This window comes from Rattus norvegicus, chromosome X, assembly GCF_036323735.1.
Source record: "Rattus norvegicus strain BN/NHsdMcwi chromosome X, GRCr8, whole genome shotgun sequence".
Lineage (NCBI taxonomy): Eukaryota > Metazoa > Chordata > Mammalia > Rodentia > Muridae > Rattus > Rattus norvegicus.
In genome coordinates this window covers 105,236,146-105,255,605 of record NC_086039.1, presented here as the reverse complement: position 1 = coordinate 105,255,605, position 19,460 = coordinate 105,236,146, and the positions used below count along the sequence as shown (strand labels likewise).

Genomic DNA, 19,460 nt, shown 5'->3' with positions numbered 1-19,460 from the left:
TCTGATCTGGTCCTTGCGCGCCACTCCAGGGGCCTGACAGGCCCATAGCGACTCCGCGGCCCGCCGCTGCAGGGTCCGCGCGTTCCCGCTTCGCATAGCGGTCCAACCCCCTTCATTTTTAAATATTGCAGGCAGATTATTTTCAACATTTTATTTTTGTTGTACATGTTTGCTTCACATTAATGAATTTCTAAGTCAGGCCTTTTATGAGGAGTTTATACTGTCTAGGCCCAAGATACGCTGCAAACACAGTCTGAAGCAAAGTAGGAAATAACATTTTTCTAAAGACCCGCTTAGAAACTGTAATCCTGTAATTGAAGATGTTTCCCCTCTATGGTAGAGGGCTTGCTTCATACCTGGCAACAAGGCCCCCATTCACGGGTGTAGCCAAAAGGATGGGGTACAGACCACCCAGAACAAAACCAACTAGTGCACCCCGTGTGTGTCGTACATGTTTCACAGTTCAAATCACCTCTACTCAAACGTAAACTTACAAAACTATGGTAGGACAGATTTGCTTCAAAAACAGGATCACAGCCACAGGTGAGCTAGAAGCTCCTAGACCTTGTGTCACGTTCAAGATTCGCTGAAACAGACTGCTATTAGGTCCCCCAAAGCAGCAATAAGTCCAATATATGTTGATCCATATTCAAGCAGATTCCTGTCTAGTTCTGAAGTTATTTAATTTTTCTGGATATGATATGAAATATTAAATCATCTTTGTTATTGTTTGGTTTATGACTTTCCATCTTGGACCACTCCCACTCCACAGAGTGACTGCAGCTTATGGCCACCTCCCCAGCCGCTCGCTAGCCCTGTGCTTGCTCAGAGCTTGCTCAGACCCTCCCGGGCCGGCCCAATCCACCACAGCCTTCACTAAGGTTGCCTGAGCTCCATCTTCGGAGTTAGCAAGCATGTACTTAAGTTAGCCCTGACTTTTTAAAGTCAACACAATTTCTTTTCAAAACAAAAGTATGAAGCATAATAAGAATCCTCTTACCCACCCTTTGTTTCCTTTGGACTCTTAGGATCTTCCTACAGTGGTGATGAGACACGAAAACTCACTGAGGTTACACACACACACACACACACACACACACACAGAGAGAGAGAGAGAGAGAGAGAGAGAGAGAGAGAGAGAGAGAGGTGGAGGGAGAGGGAAGAGGGAGAGAAAGAGCAGAAGGGGAGGCAAAGGACCTGTGTGTGTATATATACATGTATATATACATATTATATGTGTATATGTATATCTATGTCATGCAAATGTATGCTATATGTATATAATATACGCATATATAGTCATATATATATGACTTGCAGGAGAAATATATATATATACATATATATAGTTACAGGCGGAAGAAAAAGAAAAATAGCATAGAGATATTCCTGCTGGTGATTGTATGTGGCAAGATAAGTGATATCATTTTCCATTTCCTGCCCTATCATGGAGCACAGGGACCTGCAGCTTCATTTCAGGAAAGCAAACCATTTGTGCACTAAATCATGACCTAGAGGCAGGGACAAGTGACTTTTTTTTTAAATTACCATCAGGAGGCAAGAGAATCATGAATCTGAGGCCACCCCAACTCAAAGTTAATCATGTAATATCACCTTGGTTTAAAAAAAAAAAGTAGAAAACAACAAATGCCAACAAGGTAAAGAGGAACCCGGGGAGAAGCTCAACAGGTAGAGCATTAGCCTCCCAAGTCTGACTACCTGAGTTCAGTCCCCAGAACCCATGTACAAAGCTGGAGGCAATGGCACAGTCACAAGATGGAGGCAGACATAGATGTAGCCTGGAGTATGCATCCTGGCAGAAATGAGAGAGATCCTGCCTCAACAAGGAGGAAGGGATCAACTCCCAAAACTCATCCTCTGACCTTCAGACTCATAGCCACTCCTATACACACAAAATTAATTATTAATTAATTAAAGAATGCAAAGGGATCAAAATCCCCGTCAAAAGGGCTAGCGGATGGCTCGGCAGGGAAAAGTACTTGCCTTGCAAGCCTTGTGACCTGACTTTGATCCTGGGAACACCTATTGTAAAAGAAGAAAACCAACTCTGACTTCCATGCCCAGGCTATCTCACACACACACACACACACACACACACACACACACACACACACTCACACACACACTCATACACACCATACACAAACTCAAACACACACACACATACATACACACCACACACACACTCACACTCACATACACACTCATACACACCATACACAAACTCAAACACACACACACACATTCACATACACACCAAGTACAGGCATGCGTATGCACAATAATAATAATAACAATAATAATTTTTAAAGAACCCTTTACCAGTACTTACTGAAATGCCTTGGAGTTTGTTGTTGCTGCTTGTTTTATTTTTGATATGCAGATTGCAGGCTGGATTTGAGTTTGTAGCCATATTCCTCCCCATCTCTTCTGTTACGATTATAGGCATATAGCATTACATCAAACACTATTTGGATTTTAGCTTGGTTTGGGCTTTTTTAAAATTTGCGTGTATGAACTTTTTACACATCCCATGAGTGTCTAGTGCCTGCAGAGGCCAGGAGACAGTACTGGGCCCCCAAGAACTGGAGGTGTAGAGGGTTGTGAGCCACTGCACGGGTGTTGGGAACTGAAGCTCCTCAGGCTGCTGTTAGAGCAGCCAATGCTCAGCCTGGAAGCATGCTCTCCAGATCCGGGTTTGGACTTTTAACGCGGATTTAATTCAGCAGGCAGGTAGTTTTACTGAGGTACATTCCCATCGCTGTTAATGAGAATGTGAAATGTTAGAGCTGCTCAGCAAAAACAATCTAGTAATTTCCCAAATAAATGGACTCATCAGATAACCCAGAAGTTGTATGTTATACACATAAATCTCAAAGAGTATTCAAGCAAATCTCCTGTATAAATAGTCATAGCAGTGCTGTTTAAAATCACCGGAAAGTGAAAACAAAACAAATATCTTTCAATCAACGTGTGGATAAACAAACTATAGCTTATATGTACAATGGAATTTTATTCAGTCACTGAAAGGAAGGATGGGCAGATAAATAGTACACCATGAACTCGCATTAGGTATAAGATGTCAGGCACAGAGAATCGTATATTGCATCATTCCATTACAATTTGCCCACCTTGCCCTCAGAGGATATGTTCTAAAATGTCTCCTCCAAAAAGATCTCTAAAACAATGGATGCCTGAAATTTTATATAGTACCAAACCATTATATATGTGTGTATGTATATATATGTAATATAGTTTTTAAAATATATAGTATTTTTATAAATACACACATGAATCTATGATATATACATACCCTATGATACATTTAATTTATAAATTAGACACAGTAATGGTTTAATAATAATAAAATATAAATAAATAAAGTAAATTGATTATAGCAATATATAAACAAAGTTATATAAATAGATTTCTCTCTTTCAAACTGTATTAGTGTTTTCGTATTTATTATTTCATCACATTTGAAGTCTCCTTTTGAATGACATCTTTTTTCCTTAAATTCTTTTTCTAATATTTATATATTAATTGTGTATGAGTTTCATACATATATACAGAGAGATCAGAGAACAAATTTTTGGAGTTAGTTCTTTCCCTTCTACCTTGGAACATGGGGATTAAAAACTCAGGTCATTAGGCCTGAGCAGCACATACATTTTACCCACTGAACATTTGCCTTGCCAGTCTTTTTTTTTTCTTTTTTTTTGTTTTTTTCCCTCCCCCTCCCCTTCTTTATGGGTGTTCCCCTCTCCACCCTCCCCCCTTGCTGCCCTCCCCCCAACAATCACATTCACTGGGGGTTCAGTCTTAGCAGGACCAAGGGCTTCCCCTTACACTGGTGATCTTACTAGGCTATTCATTGCTACCTATGAGGTTAGAGTCTGGGGTCAGTCCATGTATACTCTTTAGGTAGTGGCTTAGTCCCTGGAAGCTCTGGTTGGTTGGCATTGTTGTACATATGGGGTCTCGAGCCCCTTCAAGCTCTTCCAGTTCTTTCTCTGATTCCTTCAATGGGGGTCCTATTCTCAGTTCAGTGGTTTGCTGCTGGCATTCGCCTCTGTATTTGCTGTATTCTGGCTGTGTCTCTCAGGAGAGATCTACATCCAGCTCCTGCCGGTCTGCACTTCTTTGCTTCATCCATCTTGTCTAATTGGGTGGTTTGCCTTGCCAGTCTTTAATTAAATTTTTTAACTCAGCCTGAATATGGTCCTGTCTTCATCACCAACTTCTCCAGTATCTCATCAATATTTTTCAGTGGAAATCTACTCCTGAATCTAGACACCCATTCCTTTTTTCATGCAGTGCACTTTCCACATACAAACTTAATGCTATTGCCATCCGGCCTCAGTGCTCGGGCGCACAGTTCAGCTGTAGCTTTTACTAAGTGGTGGCAACACAACTAGTGTGACTAGCTGGGTTTTTTTTTTCTCCACAGTTTCATAGAAAAGGACTTTTTAGCCTCCATCTCAGCAACCTCAGCAGGCAGGCTCTTTCTTAGTTTAGGAATCTTCACTGTGGGGTGGGAGAGATGGCCTAGTGGTTAAGAACCCTTGCCACCCTTCCAGGGTGCTGGGAATGGGACTCCCAGCACTCACATGGTGGTGGCTCTGATAAACATTAACTCCATCTTATAATATCCGATGCCCATCGTCTGTCCTTTGTGGGCAGGAGGCAACTGAGTGGTACACAGACAGACAGACAGACAGACAGACAGACAGGCTTGATGTGTTAAATCTTACTAAAATTAAGATCTAATTTTTTCACCTTTTGTATTTAAAAATAATGGAATATATTTACATTCATTAGAATTTTGAAAACTATTACCTTGAGACAACCCTCAGTACAAAAAAAAAATTCTCATGCAGTTGAAATTAGAAATAGGACCATGAAAAGAAAAAAACCAGAGGCAGAGGCTAATAAAATGCAGGATGTATCAATGCAGGCCTGGCAGTTGGAGGAAAGATGGGATTAACCAGAACTTTCCTTCCACCTTTGGATCAGCAGATCAAAGTTACACGTTCAGGGAGGGGGTGCAATATAAAACGAAAGGCACATATGAGAATTCCTAAATGAAAATCAGTATCTTGTGTGCTAATTTAAAAGACTAATCTGAAAAGTGAAAGTCTCTTGACCTGCTGGGCAGTTTGGCCCTTGCTTGTAATTTCAGTACCTAGGGGGTTAAGGCAGGAGGATTAATTTTGTGGGCTCTTGTACAGGGTAACAGAGGGAGATCCTTTCTGAACAGCAAAAATATTATTCTGCCAGGTGTGGCAGGACATATCTGAGACTCCAGCACTCAGAAAGCTGAAATAGGAAGATTATCCCAAGGTGAGGCCTGGCTCTACATAGTGAATTCCAGGCCATCCTGTGCCAAAGAGACGCTCGCTCAAAATATTTTTTTTTCATTTACTGCCCTTCTTAAGAAAGGACCATTAAAATGTAAAGGAGGAAAACAAAGTGCTTTCAATTACAGTATAAACCTGGACCTCAACGCACCAGAAGCCACAGAGGAGGAATTGGGCGGGCTAGAGAAAGGGTCGAGGCTTTGGCAGCCCAGTGAAGTTGCTAGTATTTCTTGCCTTGGAACAGGGGCTAGGTGTACGACTTACTAATGGAGGCTGTAGTGTTCTCCCCCGGAGCCTGCATCACTATTAGAACTGGAGGCAGCTGGTGGCAGTTTAAAAAAAAAATCTAGGTTCAGGGAGCTTTCTCGGAGTTGTGCGCAAGTTTGTGGTCGAAACTAAAAGGCATTTGGGCCTGCACCCACGCAAAACCAAACCAAACCAAAAAATCGGCAGGCCTTAAAAATCGGCATCAGAATACGCATAAAGAAATATTTAATGGCCCCCCAAATGTTTTTGGGAACCCTCCCGTTGTTTTCCAGCACCTGGCACACGTGGGGAGCAAAGTTGCAGTCCCCTAGCCAGCCGAGGCTTTGTAGAAGCTTAACGATGGAGCTTACGATGTAGAAGCTTAAGGGAAAACAAGGGTCCTGAAACTTCTGGATCGTGGCTAGAAATTGCTGGAGAGTCTCTGCCCAAGGCACCACCAGATCGTTTCTTTTTCTCCTCTCTCCCCTTTTCTGGGCTCATTTGCTCCTTTTCACTCTCCACACATCTCCTAAGGAAGAAACTCTCCAAGGATTTTCTCTGAGAAGGCGCCTTAAAGTTTTTAACTGAATTCCTGGAGTTCGGTAGTGGTGTTTTAACTACTGTCGAAGCATATGAAGTAAAATTTCAATTTTTGACTGTAACTTGAAGTGAAAATAAGGTGAAGTTGGGGAATTAATAAGACCCTCCCTCCCTCCCTCCCTTCCTTCCTTCCTTCCTTCCTTCCTTCCTTCCTTCCTTCCTTCCTTCCTTTCTTTCATTTTGACAGGCTCTCACAAAACACCGATCTTACTCAGGAACCTCCTGCCTCTGTCTCTCACATACTGGAATTACAGACATTCGCTACCACACACCTACTCACAAGACTTTTGAATTGGCTTCTTCAGATCCAATTATCTAAATGTCTGGGGAAATTTATAGCTAAATATCATGTGGGTGTATAATCTAGAAAATGCAATAAATATACTAGTCATTTTTAAAAGTATTTTTTAACCTATAAAATGTATTTGGGGGATTCTGTCTAGCATATGAAGGCTGCCAACATCACTCCTTGTTCGCTGGGACTATTACTTAGTATAGCAAGAGTTAGTTTAACATAAGCACTGAGCTATCACAACCATCAATCTAAGAAAACACCCGTAGGCAGATAGTTTACAGGGACGGGGTCGGTTGGCTAACAGCAGCCTAATGTGTCCTCACAATACTCTGTGTAACACAGAAATTCCAATTTATGAACTGTATTAGAAGTTTCAACAGAATATTTCCCTGCTGGAGGTGACCAAAGGCAACTAAAGCTCGGAGGAAACGGACGCCCCGAGGGGATGACCCCTTTCCTTCCTTCCTTTCTTTCTTTCTTTCTTTCTTTCTTTCTTTCTTTCTTTCTTTCTTTCTTTCTTTCTTTCTTTCTTCCCTCAGGCATATTTCGGGCCTGCCCTTTAAAGTTCTCTCCGTGGTACTGAGCAAATTGAAGGGGTAGCTTAGAAATCCACTACTGGATCCCAAATCCCCTGTTCAAAGCAATACAGGTAAAGCTCTGTGCGAAGGGAAGCGGCCTGGTCTTACGAGGAGGAGCAGAACCTCAGATCCAGATTTGAGGTTCTTCTCCTCTTGCCAACAACCAAAGGACTTTTCCTTCAAATTAACGCCCCCAACACACACACACACACACACACACACACACACACTCGTGTCTGGATCATCCTTCGAATTAAGACACAGATGGTAAAGTGAAAAGTGCTCGGATTTTATAATGCAACCGCAAAGTTGCCTGGCCTCCTGCGCAAAGGGCCGCCGCCATTGTGAGTCTGGGACAGACAGGGCTGGCTCCACTGGGAAAACCCTGTCTCGAACCGCCGACTCCCCCAACAAAAGTGAAAATGCTGATCAATGTGCCTATAAAGATAAAAGCGTACAATAGAGCAGTGCCAAACACAAGGACCACAAGACAAGGCATTTAATATTAAGGCTATTAACACACCGTGAGGCACTTGTGAGCATCTTTTGGAAAATTATACAGTCGTTTTAAATTTGACCCGCCATTTTCCAGACGGTGCGGGGGTGGAGGGGATAGTCCCAGGAAAAGGAAGGGGGGAGGGGCGCGAATCAGCACTTTCCCGCCTTTCGAGCTTAGATATCCCAGAATTAGGCGGGCTTTTGGCTTAAGGCAGAGCAAGTTTCTGGTATGCATTTTGTACTAAGAGGCGCCAAACACAAGTAACTTAAGCATTCTTGGGGTATGTTAAGCTTTTGGCAGATTCCTTTACAGTAAGCTGGTACCCTGTTCATTCCTTAAAAAAACTACAGCTCTCTGGAGGTGTTTGAAGAGGCCTGTGCCACACTGAGTACATTGCTACAGTTCGTCTGCAAACCCAACTCGCTACGCTCTGGGGACGCTTCAGGATCCGATTTTAAAACCAATTCAAAAGCTGGAAAAGCTGGCCATGATGGCTCCCAGCACTCGCGAGGCAGCAGCAAGCATGTCTCTAAGTTCGAGACCAGCCCAGTCTACAGAGCGCGTTCCAGAACAACCAGGGGTACACAGAGAAACTTTGCTTCAAAAAAGCCAAAAAAAAAAAAAAAAAAAAGACACACTCACATCCCCAAATTCCTACAAAAATCGACTTCAAGCGGTTTCCTGCCTACCTAAACACTGCTCTAATCCAGATTCTAGGTGTGAGCAATACAAAAACAACAAAAAAAGCCCTAGTCATAAGTCACCGAGACCTTAGTCGAGTCCAGTGTCCAAAGGGTGGCGAGTGGGGGGATCCATTTTGTTAGACTGCGTGTTCCCAGCCCGTGAGTCCACATATTTTTCCTTGGGGGGAAGTAAAATGACAAGGAACTACTGGTACATGCTTCAGAACAACATAAATACTTGAGGGTGTGCGAGCTGGTACGAACTCGGAGCTGCTAAATTACGATTTACAACCCTGTGCAGCCCCTTCCTGCTCTGGGATGCATAGGTGGAGTTGAGGAGTTAGTTAACTGCAAATGGAAGCAGGTCTCTGCGCGCAGTAAGCTCAAAGTCCGACCGGCACTTTAACAAACACTCTTCTTGTCACCAGAGCACCCCCTACAGTGTAGTCCCACCCATGCCGAACTGAAACACTCATATATTTCTTATGGGGGCTTCTAGCGGAGGCACACCACATGAAATCTGATCCCTAGGAGGTGCGTGGGCTGGCCACCCTATAAAAGGAGGCGTGAGTCCTCGACGAGCTGCACTCTGGTGCAGGAGCAGCAGCTGGCACCACCTCTGGTCCCGACCTCCTCACCAGCTCGGCAGAAGCCGAGAAGTCCGCAGGAGCCAGCGACTCAACAACCCACCTCGCTCCAGCCATGGAATCTCACAAAAAGTGCCGCTGCTGCTACTGCACTGACTTGAAGAACTTTGCAGGAGCAGTGAAGGAGGAAACACTTGAGGGTCAGTCGGCGCCTGGACGCGGTTAGATTCGAGAAGAACTCGGGAGGAAAACTTTTTTTTCCGCGCGCGCGCCCACAAGGAGACTAAGTGCTGCCAAGCTCGACGACCTTCGCAGTCTCCACTGCTGCTTTAGAGTGACTCCTCACTCTTGCCACCCTAGCTTCCAGGGCTCCAAACGGTTTTTCTTTTCTTTCCCTTTCTTTTTTTTTTTTCTTTTAATTCCTTCTCCAGATCCACAGCCTAGCTTGAGCTCGACGCTTTTGGAGGGAGCAAACTACCAGGGAAACGAGGAATTTGAAACAACTTACTACTCCAACTTTGGAGACAGCCAGAAGGAGGAAGAAGTGGAGATGGAGAGTCAGTACCTGGATAGGGATAGATTCCTGGAGGGCAATTTAATTTAGGCTCAGCCTCCTGTTCCGGGTTTGCGCTTGGGAGAAGGGGGAGGGCGTGGGGCGGCAGCGGCGGGGAAGGGGACATCGGGGGAGGAGAGGGCGGCCCGGGAGGGGGCGGCGGGGAGGGGGGCGGTCAGGGAGGGGGCGGCGGGGAGGGGGGCGGTCAGGGAGGGGGAGGCGGGGAGGGGGCGGTGGGGAGGGAGAAGGCGTGGGCGCGGTGGCAGTGGGAAGGGGGACGGCGTGAGGGGGAGGGGCGGGCGGAGCAGCGCCTTGGAGTGGAGTGGAGTGGGGCGGCGGTGAGGGGCAGTGGGGACCGGCAGCAGGGACTTGAGGTTGGTACAGGCGGCGGGAAGCGGGGTAGGGACCCGCGTGGTGGACTGGAGTGGGGACGGGCTGTAGGGAGCGGCGAGGGGACCGGCGGCGTGGACTGGCGTGGGGACGGGCATCGTGGACTGGCGTGGGGAAAGGCGGCGAGGAGCGCGATGGGGACGGGCGGCGGAGAGGGCGTGGGGATGGGCGGAGGCGGCAGGGAAGGGGCGGCTGTTAAAAGGGCGGAGCGGGGACAGCGGTGGGAGGTGACAGCGGGGAGGGGGCGACAAGTAGAAGGGCGGAGCGGGGGACAGCGGTGGGAGGTGACAGCGGGGAGAGGGCGACAGGTAGAAGGGCGGCGCAAAGCGGGAACAGTGACCAGAAAGAGGCAGTGCAGAGCGGGATCGGCGGCTAGGGGCAGCATGGGGACAGGCAACGGCGGCGGCGGCAGCGGAGAGGGGGAGACAGTTAGAAGAGCGGCACGAAACGGGGAAGGCGGCGAGGAGGGGGCTACAGATAGAAGAGCCTGGCGAAGCGGGGACCGCGGCGAGGAGGGAGCTACGGGTAGAAGAGCCTGGCGAAGCGGGTACCGCGGCGAGGAGGAAGCTACAGGTAGAAGAGCCTGGCGGAGCGGGGACCGCGGCGAGGAGGGAGCTATGGGTAGAAGAGCCTGGCGAAGCGGGGACCGCGGCGTGGAGGGAGCTACGGGTAGAAGAGCCTGGCGAAGCGGGGACCGCGGCGAGGAGGGAGCTACGGGTAGAAGAGCCTGGCGAAGCGGGGACCGCGGCGAGGAGGGAGCTACAGGTAGAAGAGCCTGGCGAAGCGGGGACCGCGGCGAGGAGAGGGCGACAGGTAAAAGAGCCTCGCGAAGCGGGGACCGCGGCGAGGAGGGGGCGACATGTAGAAGAGCCTCTCGGAGCATGTTCGGCGGTGTGAAAAGGGCGACAGGTAAAAGTGTCTTGCGGAGCAGAGATGGCGGCGGGAGCGCATGGGGATAGGTGGCGGAGAGCGCGTTCGGAGCAGCGGCGGCGGGGAGGGGGCAACAGGTAGCGCGGAACAGGGCCTGCGGCCGAGCAGCGTGGGGACTGGCGGCGGGTAGCCGCATACGGAGAGCGTGGGAACCGGCGGCAGGGACAGGGCGACAGGTAGAAGAGTAGCGCGGAGCAGGGAAAGCGGCTTGCGGAGAGCATGGAGACAGGCGGCGGGGAGCGCGTGGGGACAGGCGGTAGGGAGGGGCGTGGGGATGAGCGGTGGCGGGGAGAGGGCTGCACGAGGAGGGGGTGGCAGGGGGAGGGACTGAGCAGAGCTGAGACAGCAGTGGGGTTGCTGCAGTCAACGCCATCCGCGCGTCTCTTGGACGCCAACGAGCTGGTCTTGTTTGTGCTTTTTCCCTTCCCCAGCCTCTCTGTTCAACTCCATGTTTCTAGAAGAAACAAACTACCAGGAACCCAAGGAACTCGAACCCGCGAGCAAAGAAGCAGCAGCACCTGTTGCAGAAGCACCACGAGCCTGGAAGGGGAATGAAAATCTTGGAGGCGGCATCCTGGAGTCCAACGCTCAGCTGGGGGAGGCGGATGCCACCCCCATGCCGCAGTCCCTGATGCGGCCTCTAATGCAACCTGTTGCACGGTCTTCGCTGCAGCCCCCGCTGCAATCCCTGCCGCCAAACCCGCTGCAGCTCCAGCTCCAGCCGCAGCCCCAACCCCATCCCCAGTCGCAGCCGCAGCCGCAGCCGCAGCCACAGCTGCAGCCCCTGCCGGCAAACCTGCTGCAGGCCCCGCAGCAGCCCGAGCAGCAGCCCCAGGGGCAGCCCCAGGGGCAGCCCCAGCAGCAGCCTCAGCAGCAGCCCCAGCAGCAGCTCCAGCAGCAGCCGAAGCCCCGCCGCTACCGCATTTCCTTCACGCAGATCCAACTGCAGGAGTTGGAAGCCTATTTCCAGCGCGTTCAGTACCCGGACCTGTTTGCTCGGTGAGTGGCTTTTTCCTGAGGTGACACCTATTTCACCAGCGAGCTTGTGGCTTTGCTGGGTGGTAGCTCTCCAGAGTCAGGGGCCCGCTAGGTGGCGCGAAGAGCCAGAGGTTCATCATAGACCTATCTGCTCTAGCTTAGAGCATCTCTCAAAAGCTTGAACAGGTGGCCCGGCGAATGGGGAGGGACCTGACAGCGAAGCTATCTCGTGGCAGAACGCGAATGAGTTCAGGATGAGTTTTTGTAGTTTGGCTTAAAAATATTATAGCAAGATAGTGTTTTCCCGCATTTAGTGAACTTTTTTAAAAAACTTGGATTTTGCGAGCGAAATGGCCGTCCCTGTAGACGCCGGTAGGGCGTGGCTACACCGGGAGCTCTTCTCCCACCCCAGCCCGCAAAGTGCAAGAATTTCCTAAGTCTAGGGGGCCTGGAGTGAAGTCTCTATTTGTAATAGAGAAAAGTGCATTGGGAGGCAGGATTACAACCCTATTTTTTCATTTCGGCCACAACTCCAAATACTAACCATTGCCTTCTTTCTCCCATCAGAATGGAGCTTGCCAGACGCCTGGGCTTGCCTGAATCCAGAGTTCAGGTTAGTAAATTTTTGAAAAAGTTAGTCCGGAAAGGTATTCTAAAACACACATCAGGTTACATTTTGTCCTGGGCAGTGTTAGTTCGCTGTGTTTCTGTTGTCTTTTCTGACTTTGGCAAATGAATTTGATATCTGGGCTGCAGGTGGTTTTCAAGCTTTGATGTGTGCATACTGTTTTTCTCACTGCCAAACTACATCCATGGCATTATCCGAGCATATGTAAGGTTCAGGGCTCACCCCCAACCTATCAAACAAACATAAGCAGAATAACATTTTTATAAAATTTCACATACCTATGAAAGATAGAAAGGTTATAAACATGTGATCTCATATAGGCATTTTTTTCAAATTCCATACAACTTCAATGTTATAAAACTACAAATAAAGTTGAAGTAACTTGTCTATTCGGAAACTTATTCCCTTTTTTTCCAAGTTTAAAAACCAAATTTTATTTTATAAGTTGCCAGAAGAGCTAACTATTAAGAGTAAATCCAAATGATGTTCCTGATTTATTTTACTGCAATGTTCATTTAATTTAATGGTAACTTAATTGATCATATGATCAAAGGTTCTTGAAAGGACACTTTCTCACATCTAAGATATTATTTTCCTATTTTTGGCGGTATTTTAATGTATATTTCCTGGAATCTCATTGAGAAATGCTCTCTTCTCATGCTGCCTTCTTATCTGTGTTAATGTGAAATACTCTTTTCATTTATTCAGGTATTGATAAACTTTCTATTTCAGGAATTAAAAAGGTGACTACTCAGGGTTGTGGGGAAAATGTTTCAAATATAGTTGCATGAAATAACTATTTAGTAGAAAATCAGGATAGGCCTCTTTTGCCATACAATGGGTATGTGGTAGGAATGGCTGTATATTTATTTGGGAAGCATCCAGAAAGACACATTACCAGAAAAGACCTGGTACAGTTCATCTGCATTTATGGCCCAAAAATAGTTCAAAAATAGTAAAGAGAGAGAAGGGAAATACAGCAATATTTCAAGCTCTACCCCAGGCTTAGTTTGCTATTTGTAATTTTAGTGGCATATAATTTTGTTTTCTATTATTACATTTATTCTCCAATATCCTAAACTACTTTTCCCCTCTGATTGAAGGTTTGGTTTCAGAACAGAAGGGCCAAGTGGAGACGACTTCGGCGGGCACAAGCATATAGAAACATGGTTCCAGTGGCTATGGGTCCCCCTGTTGGTGTATTCGTTGATGATCATTATGGTCCCATCCCTGTTGTGGAGGTTATTTGGAAATGTTACCCTATGGTGCCGCGTCCCATGCACCCTCAAATGATGCCTCTTCCACCCAGGGGCCCTCCAATATTCAGAATGCCTCTACCATTTAGGCCACCCCCTCCACCTCCATTTCCATGGCCACCTGTACCACCCGAGATCCACATGCCCAATGCAGCGATGGGTTTTAACCCCAACCCCAATCCCAACCCCAACCCCAACCCCAATCCCAACCCCAACCCCAACCCCAACCCCAATCCCAACCCCAACGGAAATGTCAATTCTGCGGGTCCTAGATACTGAAGTCTACATCAGTTTTCTCAAAGTGTTTTTCAGCCAGATTTATGTTGTTTGTAGACACTATAAGCATTACTCATTACATAGGTGTTAAATGAAATTATGTGCAAAGTTAATGCCTTCTTTGTTATGATTTTCAATAAAAGTTTGGATTAGCAGCATATTGGCTTTGAGAGTTATGCTGACTTAAGGGTATGGATGGATTTAAGGTTATGGATAGTGGGGACTGCCCTACCTGGGGATCCATCTTGTCTGCAGACACCAAACCCAGACACTTTTGCCTTTGCCAAGAGGTGCTTGCTGACAGGAACCTGATGTGGCTGCTCCTTGGGAGGTTCAGACAGTGACTGACCAATGCAGATGTGGATGCTTGGAGCCAGCCATCAGACTCAGGGTACTGGTGGGGGAGCTTGTGGAAGGACTGGAGGAGCTGAGGGGGATCGAAACCCCATAGGAAGAACAACATCAGCTGACAAGACCACCCAGTGCTCTCAGGGACTAGGCCACCAACCAAGGAGTGTACAAGGAGGGATCCATGGCTCCAGATACATAGGTAGCAGAGGATGGCCTTGTCAGACATCAGTGGGAGGGAAGACCCTTGGTCCTACGGAAATTTGATGCCCAGCATCAGCATAGGGGGATGTTGGAGGGGTTGGACAGGAGGGGGAAGCACCCTCATAGAGGCAAAGTGGAGGGAGAGAAGGGGGTTGTGGGGATGGGGGGCTTCTGAAGGGGTAATCTGGAGGTGGGATATCATTTGAGATATAACTGAATGGAGTGATTAATAAAAATATTTTTTAAAAATATATGGATGAAAATTGCTAAGGGAATGAAGTTTGAACAGAATGTTGAAGAGAACTTTTATAAGATAGCAGCCCTAGGTTACTTTCAGTAGACCATGTCATTACGAAGTTTTTCCAAGTGCCCAAAAGCAAGTCTACATGGAGTAACATGCTGTAACTATACCTCCCACTCTCCATTTGCAAGCAGGGTGGTGTTGTAGTCAATCAAATGAACCCATGCCAAATCCTGGACTCCAGGTTACTCATCACTCTAAGGGAAGATAGAAGCCAGCCTGACCAATGCCCCGGTTTTGTAAAATGCTTTCTATTTCATGGAGGCGGTGGTGATTGGAGTCATTCTGATCTATAGCGTTCCATTAAACTTGGAAAAGAGGGTCAGAGAGATAGCTCAGGAGTAACAGTTCTTGCCTGGCAAGGCTGGCCACCTGAATTTCCTCCCTGGACCTGACAGTGGAAGCAAAGAACTGACTCTGACTACCCAGACTGGTCCTGTAACCTCCACACATGCACTGTGGCACGTGCACTCCAGCATTCAACTCGAATCGCACACAAATAAAATTTTATAATTATAATAATAATAATATTAATAAAAACAGACCATAGACAAGGGGTGGTAAATCCCAGCTGCTGGGAAGGCAGGCAGAATTCTGTGATTTCAAAGCCAGCCTAGTTTATACAGTGAGTCCCAGGCTAGCCAGCAATATATAGACTCACCCTGACCTTTTTGTTTCAATCTCCCAAACTGTGATTGTTTGTTAACTGACCAAATTACAAAAATACCATGGCCAACACCTTAATTCACCTGTCTATTAAGCCTGTTTATTTGCTTTTCCCGGTTGCCAGCACTCCTACCTTCCACAAATTGAGTTGTCCTTTTCTTCATTTCCCCTCGTGGGAAGATAATTTGAAGGGCCACAGAAAGTTATTTGCTTCCTTGAAGCGTTTCCCAACTGTATAGATGAATTAGAACCTCCATGCAGATGATGCCAAATTTACCAAGAGATCGAGCAGTCAAGGAATTATCTGTCGAGGCAACCGGCTTTTTATTGATTTCGCCATAGCCTCGCTTGTAGATGACTTCGGGTTGGGGTACCTGCCATGCAATGTATGGTTCCACAATCCTTGGCATGTTATTTGTTGAGCTTAACAAAGGGGCCATTGAAGACCTGCTGAAGACGAAGCAGCTGCAATGCCTTGCGCATCTTTGGGCTTACTCCATTGAGACCTCGGATTCTGACGACAAAAGTCAATTTTGGTTCTGTGGACACGCAGAAGAGCCCAGCTTTCCTTGCCGCCGCCGCCCCCACCCCCCACCCCCCACCCAGCCACTGGAATCTCGGAACATCTGCCTGCACTCTTTGTGAGAGTGTTTTGCCTTCTCAGAGAAGAACTTCCTCCTTGCCTTTCGCAGCTTCTTTGCCTTCGGGACAAACTTCCGCAGGTGCTTCACTTTCCTCCCTGAAATTCCTTAAGGGTTTCTGACACAGCAGTAACCTTTTTTTTTTTTTTATTCTCTGGCACCGCCTTCATGGTTCCAGCCAGAAAAAGAGAGACGACCCTGTTTGTTTGTTTTTTAATTCTTTTATTTATTTACGTTTCAGCCGTTAGCCTCTCCCAATCCCCCCTCCCACAGTTCCTCATCCCATCTCTTCCTCCCTTTGCCTCCTAGGGTGCTCTCCCTTCCACTAGTCCTCATCCTTCCCTGGGACCTCAAGACTCTAGGATTAGGTGCATCTTCTCCCACTGAGGCCAGCCTAGGCAGCCCTTGGCTACGTACGTGTGTGGAGCTGGGGATAGGGTGGCTCCGACCAGGTGTAGGGGGAGGGTGGTTCTGACGAGCGGGAGTGTGCTGCCTGACTGATGGCTCATTCTCTGGGAAATCCCAGGGGTCTGGATTAGTTGAGAGTGCAGGTCTTCCTATGGGGCCCGCCCTCCCGTACAACTTCTTCAATCCTTCCCCTAATTTAACCATAAGGGTCCCTAACTTCGGACTTCAGTTCATTCATTGGGTGTATCTGTCTGTCTCAGTCAGCGGCTGGTAGAGCCTCTCAGAGGACAGCCATGCCAGGCTCCCAACGGTAAGCAAGTCACAGCTTCCGTAACAATGTCAGGTCTTGTTGCTCCCCACTCCTCCTCCCACTACGATACGGATCCCAAGTTAGGCCGCTCATTGGACCACCTTTCCTTCAGTCTCTTCTCCATTTTTATCCCTGCAGTTCTTTTAGACAGGAATAAATCTGGGTCAGATATTTTGACTGTGACTTGTTAACCCGGCCCCTCCACTTTAGGCCCTGTCTATCTACTGGCGTTAGACTCTTCCCATTCCCTTTCCCCTACTGTTGGGCATTTTGGCTAAGGTCACCCCCAACGAGTCCAGAGAGTCTCTCATCTCCCAGGTCTCTGGTACTTTTTCTAGAGGATCTTAGCTTTCTACACATCAAAACCGCTCAGGTTCAGAGCCCAGCCTTTCTGATACTCCTTCTTGGTGGACGTCCCCCCCGCCCCTGCCCCGCGCCTCCAGGTTTGCTTAGAGGTGGTCTGAACCTTGGAATTAGATTTGTCAGGAGTTAGGCCAGGGGTCCGGCCTGCTCTGTGTGATCTGTGGGCGAGAGGGCTGGGCCTGTGGCTTCCTTTGCTTTGAGCTGCCTTCGCGCAACCTGTGTATTGGGGATGGGTGCATCCAGTTGGAGCAGTGAGTGCAAATCGCTCTAGGACCTGAACTGCACAAAGGTACTGCGTGGCGGCACGTAGTGCGTCCATCCGTGAGACTGCCAAACATGTACTTTTCTGGACCAGCTGACCCACACAAACTTTAAAAGATTTTTTTTCTCTCTCTTGGCAGCTAGGAATGCAAGTACGCTTTCACGCAATGCATGATGGCTTCAAGAGATGTGCATGTTACTTTTTTTAAAAAAAGGTTTAAAAGAAAGCTTTGGTTTTTGGTTTTTTTTATATGTGCATTACAGGAAACAAAACACACTTAAACTAATAGAAGGAAAAGTGGGGAAGAGCCTTGAACACATGGACACCGGGAAAAATTTCTTGAACAGAACACCAATGGTTTATGCTCTAAGATCAACAATAGACAATGGGACTTAATAAAATTGCAAAGCTTCTGTAAGGCAAAGGACACTGTCATTAGGAAACCCACAGATTCGGAAAAGAGCTTTACTAATCCTGCTTTCAATAGAGAGCTAATATCCAATATATACAAAGAAATCAAGAAGATAGACTCCAGAGAATCAAGTAACCCTATTAAAATTGGGGTACAGAGCTACACAAAAAATTCTCAACTGAGGAATATCGAATGGCTGAGAAGCATCTAAAGAAATGTTTAACATCCTTAGTCATCAGGGAAATGCACATCAAAACAACCCTGGATCTACCTTACACCAGTCAGAATGGCTAAGATTAAAAACTCAGGTAACAACAGATGCTGACAAGAATGTGGAGAAAAAGAAACTCCTCCATTGTTGGTGGGATTGCAAGCTGGTACAACCACTCTGGAAATCAGAAAATTGGACATAGTGCTACCTGATGACCCAGCTATACCTCTCCTGGGCATACAGCCAAAAGATGCTCCAACATACAACAAAGACACATGCTCCACTATGTTCATAGCAGCCTTATTTATAATAGCCAGAAGCTGGAAAGAACCCAGATGCCTTTCAACAGAGGAATGGATACAGAAAATGTGGTACATCTACACAATGGATTACTACTCAGCTACTAAAAACAGTGACTTCATGAAATTCTCAGGCACATGGACTGAATTAGAAAATATCCTGAGTGAGGTAACCCAACCACAGAAAAACACACATGGTATGCACTCACTGATAAGAGGATATTAGCCCAAAAGTCCCTCCAGTCAGCCTAACAACATGAATTTCCCCACACTGTCCAGACATAGCTTAATGATTCCACGTTCAAGAGGAACCCTCTTTGTCAGTTCTACCATATCCACTAGCTGTAGTTTTAACCATGTGCTCTCCTTTAGGACATTACATTCAGATGATGAGGAATGAACTGTGCACGATGAACACAAATATTTTACCACGATGTACATAGGGACCCCTGGGTACAGCTGTCTTCTGGACACTAGCAGCCTTTCTCTCTCCCATCCTCTTCTCTGCACAACTCCTAAATGGAGATGATGCTAGTAAGAGATTCACAAAGGCCACACCCAGAAGACAGCCCTCCCCCAAAGACTAGCCTGACTTTTAGCGATTCTTTCGCTACTTCTAACATCTTTTAGGCTCTGAGACTTACTTCTAATGCCTGGCAACATTAATCGAAATGCACACCTAACCAAAGGCTAGACAACTTGAACCAGCCAACAGCTACAGTGCCTTTTCCTGAGCACTAATCTTTGCCCTAGCTCACCTCCACCACCTGGTCATCTGCTCAAAGGCCAAGTTTAACCTCCATTTCCCCAGTGTAACCATTCCTATGAAATAAAACAATCCTGAAAAGTGATGTCAGCCTTCTTATTTTTACCATGCTGTGCATGTTTTACATTTAGGCATTACTGTGTGCATGTGCACACATGTGTGCCACTGCACTTGTGTGGCGGCTAAAAGACAAGTTGTGAATCACTTTTCTCCCACCAAGTGGATCCTGGAAATCAAACTCTGGTCACCAGCTTGGTGGCAAGCACCTTTCCATGCTGAGACACCCCACCAGTCCATTATGCACACGTTCTTACGGTTTTGAGACAAAGTCTATATAGCCCTGGCTGACCCAAAACATACATACCCACCTGCCTCAGCCTAGAATTAAA

At 47.1% G+C, this 19,460-nt stretch overlaps 1 protein-coding gene and 2 pseudogenes across 1 annotated transcript; 1 reads left to right on the top strand and 2 right to left on the bottom strand.

Moving 5' to 3' along the window:
• Positions 1-179: 179 nt before the first annotated feature.
• Positions 180-749, bottom strand: Tmem126a-ps1 (transmembrane protein 126A, pseudogene 1; annotated as a pseudogene).
• An 8,123-nt stretch (positions 750-8,872) lies between these two features.
• On the top strand, positions 8,873-14,038 carry Esx1 (ESX homeobox 1). The gene is made up of 5 exons (XM_039100644.2): positions 8,873-9,069; positions 9,301-9,426; positions 11,174-11,741; positions 12,288-12,333; positions 13,452-14,038. Exons 1-5 carry the CDS (start codon positions 8,985-8,987, stop codon positions 13,881-13,883), a joined length of 1,257 nt encoding a protein of 418 aa, XP_038956572.1. The 5' UTR covers positions 8,873-8,984; the 3' UTR covers positions 13,884-14,038.
• Positions 14,039-15,473: 1,435 nt separating this feature from the next.
• Positions 15,474-16,210, bottom strand: LOC134484020 (large ribosomal subunit protein uL30-like; annotated as a pseudogene).
• Positions 16,211-19,460: the final 3,250 nt, after the last annotated feature.

Excerpts from the sequence above, each read along its gene's own strand:
- Esx1 (XM_039100644.2), top strand. The coding sequence starts at position 8,985 with ATGGAATCTCACAAAAAGTGCCGCTGCTGCTACTGCACTGACTTGAAG. Across the intron at positions 9,070-9,300 it reads GAAGGAGGAAACACTTGAGG|ATCCACAGCCTAGCTTGAGC; the intron begins GTCAGTCGGCGC and ends TTCCTTCTCCAG. Across the intron at positions 12,334-13,451 it reads TGCCTGAATCCAGAGTTCAG|GTTTGGTTTCAGAACAGAAG; the intron begins GTTAGTAAATTT and ends CTCTGATTGAAG.